This window comes from Microtus pennsylvanicus, chromosome 3 (assembly GCF_037038515.1).
Source record: "Microtus pennsylvanicus isolate mMicPen1 chromosome 3, mMicPen1.hap1, whole genome shotgun sequence".
Classification (NCBI taxonomy): domain Eukaryota; kingdom Metazoa; phylum Chordata; class Mammalia; order Rodentia; family Cricetidae; genus Microtus; species Microtus pennsylvanicus.
The window spans coordinates 89,086,904-89,097,239 of record NC_134581.1 but is presented as its reverse complement, the minus strand read 5'-3'; the positions used below and the strand labels follow the sequence as shown (position 1 = coordinate 89,097,239).

The 10,336-nt window shown below is 45.5% G+C and overlaps 1 protein-coding gene across 4 annotated transcripts in view; it reads right to left on the bottom strand.

Moving 5' to 3' along the window:
* Positions 1 to 7,373: 7,373 nt before the first annotated feature.
* The window catches only part of Aplp2 (amyloid beta precursor like protein 2), a 62,370-nt gene continuing 59,407 nt past the window's right edge, over positions 7,374 to 10,336 (bottom strand). For all 4 annotated transcript variants that reach the window (XM_075966444.1, XM_075966446.1, XM_075966445.1 and 1 more), the window contains 2 exons: positions 10,035 to 10,190; positions 7,374 to 8,787 (listed from right to left, as the gene is read on the bottom strand). In XM_075966444.1, coding sequence (XP_075822559.1) covers positions 8,686 to 8,787; positions 10,035 to 10,190 — 258 coding nt within the window. In that variant the 3' untranslated portion in view covers positions 7,374 to 8,685. The remainder of the gene's footprint in view (positions 8,788 to 10,034; positions 10,191 to 10,336) is intronic.

Below are 10,336 nucleotides of genomic sequence, written 5' to 3'. Positions count from 1 at the left end.
GCTAGGAATTGAACCCAGGTCCTCTGGAAGAACAACCAGTGCTCTTAGCTGCTGAGCCATCTCTTCAGCTCCTACTTATTTTTTAAATCATAAGGACCCTGGAGCTATCCTGACATCAGTCAGTGAGCAGATTCTCCACCACTCTGGGGGGGGGGGACTGGTAATTCCAGGTGCCTACCACCACACTGGTTCATGCAGTGCATGGATTTGAATTCAGGACTTCCTCCATACTAGGCAAACACTCTACCAACCTAGCTACATTCCCAGCCCGAGTCACCCAACTGCCCACATATGAACGTTGTCTATACCACTTTCCCATTAAGTTACTTAGTAGCCATTCCAATTATCAGAGCAACAACATTGTATCACAGTGCTTATGTTAACATAACCCTTACCCACAGTGTCACGGTGCCCGCAGCATCTACCTCACTTCATCTGACCACACAGGCACTGCATGACATCACATGACCTCAGGAGAAAGGATGAGCCCAGCACTGAGAGAACATTTGCATAACTTACTACAGCAGTTCTAACTGTCCCATTCTTGCCAGTCTCTTACCGAACATAATAAATTAAGAATGTATTATGTTAGGCAGCTTACTAGTACCCAAATAATTGCATATCGACTTATAAGGAGAAAAGGGCAGCAAACTGAAAAACCAAAAAAGGAAAATTGTTCAACCATGACAAGCCAAGGAGAGAAAAATGGGGAAGCTGAAGCCCCACAACCTCCTTCAGAGGCACCCCCTAGTGACTTGAGGACTTCCCACTAGATCTCACTTTTGTTGTTATTGGGATTTTAGTTATATTTTTTCATTTATTTTATATACTGACCAGTTCCTGCCCCATTCCTGCTATCTACTCCTCCGACTCCATTCAGAAAGGGGCAGGCCTCCCATGGCACATCAAGTTGAGGCAGGAACAAGGATTGGGTTAGGCCACCCAGTATGGGGATTAGGAGGACAGTAGACCTCACTTCCCAGTACTGCCAACCTGGGGACTCGTGGCCTTGAAGAGATATAAAGAGCCACACCAGAGAAACAGGTATGTGTGTGCAGGAAGCTTTTTCTGAAAGGAGTTGGTACTGTGGCTTCAGGCAGCCATGGGGGTCTTGGAACTTATTCCTCATGGACAGCAGAGTACCTGTATATAAAAATGTGTCTTGGACCTGGAGATATAACTAATGAGGCTAACATCACTAATAAGGTTTAAAAATTAGATGTCCCTATTTGGGCAGTGGTAGCACACACCTTTAATCCCAGCATTTGGGAGGCAGAGGCATGCGGATCTTTGAGTTCAAGGCCAGCCTGGTCTATAATAGAGCTAGTTCCAGGATAGCTAGGGCTGTTACACAGAGAAACTCTGTCTCAAAACAAAACAAAACAAAACAAGAAAACAAAAAAAAAATTTAAGTGTTCCAGGATGTGGTGGCCCCCTCTGATTCCAGCACTCAGAAGCAGAGACACAGATATCTTGGTGGTTCCAGGCCAGCTAGAGTTACATAGTGAAACTCTATTGGAGAATAGTACAAAACATAAAAACAAGTGTAGAATCTTTATTTTTATTGTGATTGGCTCTCAGTTACTTGCCCATGATTGGTGTAGGAAGTCCTTTCGTATGTGTTGCTTTTATTGGATAGGGTAGAGTAGAGCTAGGCAGGAAAAACTAAACTGAATGCTGGGAGAAAGAGGGCGGAGTCAGTGAGATGGGGCAAGTGTTTAAGGTGGCTGAGTTTGCAGGTGTTTAGTTACTTTCCTATTGCTGTGACAAAGCACCCTGACCAAGGCAACATACAGAAGCAAACATTTAACTGGGCTTATGCTTTCAGATGCCAGAGCCAAAGCAGGGTGGCAGGACAGCTGAGAGCCCATACCTTGATCCACAAGCAGGAAGCAGAGAAGACACTGGGAATAGGGTGAGTCTTTTTGCAATTTTAAGCCTTTAAAGAAGTTGTATTATTTTTAATTCTCCGTGCATGCATGCCCACATGTGTGTATCTAAGTGCTTACAGAGGGTAGAAATGTTGCATCACCCAGGCTGTTATTAAAAAGTTGTAAATTGCTCAACGTAGATGCTGGGAACTGAACTTGGATCCTCTGCAGGAGCAGTCTGGGATCTTGGCAACTAAGCCATCTCTCTGTCATCCCTTTCTAGTCTAAGTAGTCTTTGTGAGGTACCTCATTTTGTTTGTTCGTTTGAGACAGTCTCGAGCCCCCTACATGGCTAAGGAGGACCTTAAATTCTGAGCTTCCTGTCTCCACCAAGTGCTGAGAATTCAGGCGCGTGTCTGACTTATGCGGCACTGCCAGTGATGGAACTCAGGTTTTCATGAATGCTAATCAGGCACTCCGACTGTGCCCGAGCGCCAGCACGCTTAAAAATAAAAAGACAGCATTACTGAGTGTTGCAGTTAGTATTCAAACATTTGGCTCCCAGCTAGTGGCGCTGTGTGGTGTGGGAATGTTACAGAACCTTTCGGATGTTGGGAAACATGATGGAAACTTCCTAGCTGGAGGAATACGTCATTAGGGTCAAACTCTGAGGGTTTATTTCTGATATGAAGTCTCACCACATAGCTCTGGCTGGCTTCGAATTCTCAGAGATGCCTCTGCCTCTGCCTCTCGAGTGTCAGAATGAAAGACGTGGACAGCCATGCCTGGCTGAGCTTTGAGCTTTTATAGCCCGACTCCACTCCTGTTCACTCTGCTTCCTGACTGCCTTGCCCACAACAATGGACTTCATCACTTCTGGAACTGTGAGCCAACAGAAACCCTCATCTAAGTTGTTCTGTGTGTGGGCACCTATCACAGCGACAGGAAAGCAGATAATATACCGCACAATTACTCATACGCAATAAAATGTGTATGTGTCTGAGTTCTGACATACGATACCTGAGGAAACACTACCACAATCTGGAATGTTCTTTCAGTTTTGATCATCATTAAGTATAGCATTGCAACAACCTGACCTTAGAACCAGGCCCTCCAATTGCTCTATTTCAAGGCGTCAAAACACAAGCTAAAGAACAGTGAGAGAGAGAGCACAGTCAGCATGCCATCGTTGTGACAAAATGCCAACTGAGCAGCTTCTGAGGAGGAAGAACTATTTTCACCCACAGCTTTAGTCTGTGGTCACTCAGCCTTGTGGCGAGACAGCCCATCACATTGAGAAACTTGCAGCCTGCTCACCTCCTAGAGGCCAGGAGGGTGCAGCTCCCAAGGGCATTTCCCCAGTGATCTAACTTCCTCCTCCTAGGTCTCAACAGTATCAAGCCTGCCAAATGGGCCTTTAAGAACTCAAACTTGACAAGAGTACTCACCAACCAAGCATTGAGTTCAAGGTTGTTCTCCAGATCTAAATAAACCTGGTGAGACACAACATCCCTATAATTCTAGTACTTGGGATGTGGAAGCAAGAGGAACAGTCAAAAACCTAGTTAAAAATACTCCATGCTGGGGGAGTGGGAGGAAGCAAGGGGGGTGGGGTGGGATTGGCATGCGATAGACAGACAGCTAGATAAAATATTCCCCCCTGGCTGCATAACAAATGCGAGGTCAGCCTGAGCTACTTGAGACCCTGTCTCAACCCCCTCCCCCATCCCTTTTTAAGCCATAACAAAAGTGCTGACCTCTCCGCTCTAAGTATGGGCTACATACATGTAACAGTACCTTTCCAAAGACAACATTGTGGGGGAAGGTAAAGGAACTTCAAAGGAGATAAATCTGACAGCACTGGGCCACCCAGGTTATCGAGGTCACCATCACTGTTGAGTCCTGTGAACAACGTGCTTGTCTGTCTGCGGTCATCCAAAGCAATGTAACGCAAGCTCAGAGAGCTGTACTTGTTTCATGTGTACAAGGTCTTGGGTTTGATCCCAAAGAAATTAAAGTAAAAAACATAAGTCCTAGGAAGTTTTTACAAGAAAAACACCAGACACACTCCCAACAGTGGAACATCTTACAAAACAAAACAAAACAAAACAAAAAAACACAGCTAACCTGTTACTCACTTGTCGAGACCACCAACACAAGGGAAGTCACTTCCTAGGACAGAAAGGTGGCAGTAGATATAAACCACAGCAACCCGAATAACAATGACCAGTGACGGGGACAGGATACACAGCATGAGTGTGCACTGCCACACTCAAATCAGAGTGAGCACAAGAGTCACTGTGGCTAGATGTGGGGCCAGCAGTATGCCTGCAATGTCAGTACCGGGGAGGTGGAGACAAGTGGACTGCTGGGAGTTTGGGGCTAGCCTGGTCTAAGTAGCTTTATCCCCCCCCACCCATAAGCATGCATGTGGTAACTTACTAGATCCAAAAGGTTTTCTCTTCCTATTAGGTAAATTATTTGGGAAAAATTATTTCATCTCTTTTCTTTCTTCCAGGTTTCTATTTTGGACACGGTACATACATAATTTATAAGTAACTATGTAAATATTCACATGGTTCTGCTTACTAAAAAAATTTCATTGATTCCTTCAGTTCTATTCAATTAGACTTAAAAAGGGGGGATGGGAAAATGGTTGTCAAAGGTTTGCTATGGTCCCCAGGGTTTGCACAAAAAGGCGGGGTGCGGCAGCACACACTGCAGTCCTAGTGCTGGGAGGTAAAGGATTGTTAGGGCTTGTTGACCCGTCTAGCCAAATATTCAGTGAGAAACCGTGTCTCAAAAACAAACACACACACAAAACCCCGTGCAGATTGGGCTGGAGCCAGAGCTCAGCAATTACAAGAGCAGCTGCTGCTCTTCCAGGGGACGGGAGCTGTTTCCAGCATCCACACTGGGCAGCTTCTCATTATCTGAAGTCCTCTTCAGGCCTCTGCAAACATATACACAAATACAACATAAACGCACACAGATTTTTTTTTAAAAGGTGGAGAGGGAAACTGAAGAAGACATAAGACACCAAATGCTGGCTTTCATTGCACATGTATACACACGACATATGTACACACACACACACACACACACACACTTTTTTTTTGAGTCTCCTGTGTAGTCCAAGTTGGTCTTGAACTATGTAAACCAGGCTAGCCTTGAATTTGGAGACTCTCGTGACTCAGCCTCCCAAGTGCTGGCATTCTAGGTGTCCAAAACTGCAACCCAACACCTAACTTCAAAATTGTTATCCTGAAGGTGGGTGGTGGTGGCGCACGCCTTTAATTCCAGCACTTGAGAGGCAGAGGCTGGTGGATCTCTGTGAGTTCCAGGATAGCCAGAGTTGTTACAGAGAAACCTTGTCTCAAAAAACTAAGGCAAACAAAAATTATTATCCAGGTTTGGATTTTTTGGCTAGAAATCTACAGATTTCTCAAGCCATTTCCAATCCATTTCAAAAGTTTTAGAGAAAATATATTTTATGTCTAATCTCTGGGCTGCTTGGCAGCAGAAGTGACCAATGAAGTCTGATCAAGAGCATGAAGAGGATAGAAAAGACATCCCGAGTTCACAGGCAGAAAGGCAAGGGACACTGGTCTCTTGGTTAAATAAAGACCACCTCACTCTTTGTCCTGGGTACTGGAAAAGAGCCCATTGTTCGTAACCAGACTTGGGTTCTACCACTAGGTGCAGGTGACCCTGTAATCGTGTAAACTAAAATCATAATGTCCCTTTTACTTCCTTCTTCTTTGTCCGTGTCTATGACTTCTCGTATGAGTTTGACAGTATGTTCCTATGAGTGTGCCCCCTTGGACCCTCTGAAATTTCAGGGACTCATTACAGACTAACCAGTATCCGTTGTCACAGCAAACGAAGCCCTACAGACCATCCACATGCCTGGGTCTGGCAGAAACTTCAGTTGCTGGTCTTGATTTGTAGTCAGGACCTTCACACCTACATAGCAGCCAGCACCTGAGGCTCACTGCAAGGTGGGTAGGGCCGCATTCTCCAGAAGTCCCGGCTTAGTCATCGAAGCAGAAACCAAGAGATGAGTAAGTTTCTTTCTGTGCCCATGAGGGAGCTTTCCTCCTAGGGTGAGGTCAAAGGGCAGTTCCTGATTGACATTTCTGTGGGTGTTTCCTCAGGAAATTTAATCATTATATGGCCACCATAATACAGCCACCTCTACAGGTTAAGGAGAATTCAATTAAATGAGTCCATGCATACCCTGCTGAGTGCAAAGCAAATCTGTACAGGGTGAGAGAGACTCGGGCCTGGTTGCACTAATTCTTGTGTTCTGATCCAATCTCCACTGCAGCTGGGCCAATCTCATGAGCTCTGCATGTCTCCCAGGACTATTGTATTGTCAACAGAGTGCTGTTGAGAAGTTCTGAGAGCCAATCAGCTGGATGGAATTTGGACAGGGTTGGTTCGCAAAGGTGACCAAGCCACCTACTGCTTGATAGGCACCAAGTAAACAAAACTGATCTGCTGTATTTGGAATGAGATTATGAAAGGCAAAGTCACTTTCCAGACTGCATAGAGGGTCCAGTGACACCTCTTTAGAGCGCTCTGAGAGAAACTCACTCCAAACATAAAGCTCTCTCTTGGTGACTCCCCTGGGCAGCAAACTAAGGGGACATCATAGGAGAGGCAGCCAGAAGGTGTTGACGGTTACAGAGAACTGGAGTGCTGAGAGACTCACCCAAGGTGCTTCCTGGCTTAGAACTCATACAGTGGCCGCTCCCTATCCCGGCGTCCCGAGAAAGATTGCTCATATGTGTGCCTGCATACAGACATATGCAGTATGACCCTAATAACCACATGCATCAGAACATGTATTGACCACTCCATGGAGTCAATGTATTCCATGTATTGACGAACATTAGAAACTGGGTGCTAACAGTGCTCGGGCACAAAGCCCTGTAAGCAATCAGCAGAGGGAGCCTCCTAGTGGCAAACTGCTTAAACTCAGAAACAAAAGCTATAAACATTTTCTGGTCAGTATTGACAGTCTGACTTTGCTCCCCAGTTAGGATCCTGCAATGTGGTCAAGGCTGGCCTCCAACTCAACAGTACCAAGTGCTGAGATTAGAGCCACAACACCCAGCTTTCCTGACTGGGGTAAGAATATTTTATGTGCATGAGTGTTTTGCCTGCTTGTATGCAACATACCATGTGTGCCTGAAGCTCATGGAGGCCACAAGAGGGTGTCAGATCCCCTGGAACTAGACTTACAGATAGTTGTGAGCTGCCATACAGGTGCTGAGAACCCAACCTGGGTCCTCTGCAAGAGCAGCTAGTGCTCTTAACTGCTTGGCCATCTCTCCAACCACTTTCTTCTTCGAGTGAAAATGAAGCTCTTGGTTTGACTTAATATGGCCTCTGTAATGCAGGCTATAATTCTTCACAGAAGATGCCCTTCATCTCCAAGGCAGGGCCAGAAAGCCCCATCGTCGCAGAGCAATGCCATGGTCAGTACACAGGCACTCGGGAAGTTAAAGTGTTTATTGATGCGGTCGGGTTCTGTACATTCTCACAGAGCATACTAAGAAGTTTGTAGGTGAAGTTTCAGTCTGTGCATAGTGAGTGGGAAGAGACATGGCTAGGGCCAAGGGGGACAGAGGAAGGGGAGGAGAAAAATCACAGAAAAATACAAAACACAACAATAAAACAAAACCCCCAAACAAACCAAAAACAAAAGGAAACCCACAACAGGTTACCAGAACCTTGAGAGTAAAACAACAAAGTCCAGGTGATGAGCATCAACTTCAGATACACAAGCATTACAATTCATGTAAAACAAAAGTTGTCAAAGACTTCCACAGTTACAGATCCAGTTTCACGGACGACCCAGAACACTCTCTTTTCATATAGAGAAGCCTCCTGTGAGCTCTCCTGGGTCCTCTGCCATGTATTTATTATGGTATTCTCTGAGTGAACAGCAAAGGGGCTGGGAGACTGGGGAGGGGGGAGGCACAAAGGAAGGCAGAGGTCAGTGCACTGGAGGGAGCTGTCCACAGAGGAGGTGCTGCACATCAGGACACACTTGGTAAAGGAAAGAGGACAGCGAAAGCTACAGTAACCAGGACTGGAAGAACAGCACATAGTAACTACAGGCTAGTTGCTGCGGAAGAACTGGATTTGAAGGAAAGCACAGTGGCTCTCTGTATGCACTGGGCTAGCTCAAGGTGCCTTAGCCCTGCTTGGTGACAGCTGGTCCAGAAGCACCCAGACACCAGCACGGGAAACATAGGCTTCCAAAGAAACTATACCTTTAAAATAGCTCAGTAACTGTATCACAATGTACTTCTGTTCCACTGAAGTTTCTCAGTAACCTGAAAAAGGGAATACTGCTTTTTACATTAAAAACAAATTATAGAACCAGCACAGCAAGTGAGCCTAAAGAACTGACTGACGTAAGGTGAACAATCTGTGTATATAGTCTATCATTGAAAAATCAACATTTCCCATTTATATAGAGCATGTGAGACAATACAATAGAAGTGGCATTTCTAATTTAAAAAAGAAAACTACATCCATCAGATATCTGTAATAGATCATTTTTTCATTTCACTTAAGGTTTATATATCATATATTGTTATATTAACATTTTTACCCATTTAAAAGAATGGAAATTGCACTCCTACAGTAGTACTTTATAGTCTTAGCAATCCAGGAGAGCAGGATGTACGATGGGGCCTTCTGGCACCACTGGTGGTCAGCAGTCAGGCACAAATGCTGAACCTCTTCTGGCCCACCTGTACCAGCCTCCAGCCAAGGTGTCACACAGATCCTGTCCTTAGATCTGCATCTGCTCCAGGTACTTGTAGGTTGGGTTCTCATAACCATGGTTCTGCATCTTGTTCAGGTGACGCTCTTCTGGGGTGAGCATTGGGTCAACCTGTAGGAACACGGGCTGCAGGTCACTGTGGTATACTGGAGGGCCTGCAGAGCCTCAGGGTGTCAGGCTATTTGCTGCCCAATCCCACGGGACTCAAAGCAGCCCAGCACCCTCTTTTACTGGACAGAGCAAACAAGAACTGGTATCAAGGACACAGGGAAGGGGGGAAAGGAAGAGGTGAGAGGTAACGCTTCTCTCTACAGTGAAGCTCTGAAAGCCTGGTCCAAGTGAGAGAACAGATCACTGACAAATTGGGTAATTTCAGTTTGGTCCTTGGGATCCACACGGATGGAAAAAGACTTCTAAATGTCATTGGATTTCTATATGCAAATCATGCACACACACACACACACACACACACACACACACCGAAAAAGAGTAATTTAAAATGACAGCCCATTACAGAGGCTATACCCATTACATACGTCAGTTCTTTAGGTTCTGACTTTTTTTTTTGCTGTGCTGGTTTTATGGTTTGCTTTTAAAAGTAAAAAGGCAGTATTCCCTTTTTCAGGCTGCTGAGAAACTTCAGTGGAACTGGGTGTACTGTGACACAGTTGCTGAACTAGTTTAAAGAACCAGCTTCTTAGAAGCCACAGTGACAAGTAACCAACACTTAGTTTTTGGGATAGCGGAAGCAAGTCCTGTCATGTTCAGATATGAAATAAAGAAAGGGGCCAGATGGTCTGCAGTCATTCCCCGTTTTAGAACGCTACAGCTGAAGCCAGGCGTGCGCGTCTACGGTATTCTTCAACAGTGCATCATATTCCTTAGTGCGTTATGTAACAGTTTCCACCATCCACTAAAGGAGTGAGCAGCAGAGACAGGACAGTAACAGCCTGCGTTAGTCTTTTTGTTCCCATCCCCAAGCAGTACAAAAGAGGCACCCGTCTGAGAGTACAAAAGAGCATGTGCCTAGCACACACAAGGTTTCTGGTTTGATCCCACCAACAGAAACAAGTATGCACGTGTGTGCACGAGAGAAAGAAACACACCAAGGATAGAGTGTTATTCTACTTTCTGAAGCATAAAATGTTATGAACTTCTGATATTGAACCATTTAACTGATTAAAACCCAAATGGATGCTGAAGTTGGTGACACTCACAACTCAGCGATGGCTCATCTCCAAATGTAACCTAATGATCTAATGAGCAATACAATCGATGATGGCAGCATGCCCAGCAACAGGTAAGTCCAGATCTTCCAATCCCATACAGATCCAGTCCTAGCCACACCCCCGCCTCACCTCCACAATCCCATGGCTGATAGTGCCGTACTGCCTCTTCCTCAGCATCACCAGGCTGATGACGATGACGGTAGCAATGGCCACGGCAATAACCAGCAAGCCAATAAGGGCACTGCTGCTCAAACTGAAGTCCTCCCTCAGAGGTCCCACAGATTCCTAAAACAACAAAGCATATAAGAAACAATGTCCCAGGGACAACCTGACTCAGGAACCCAAGGAGGACCACAAGCCTCTCAGCCTGTCTAAAAAACTCAGGGCCACCCAACAATCCCACTCTGTTGATAACATCGACCAGATCAGGG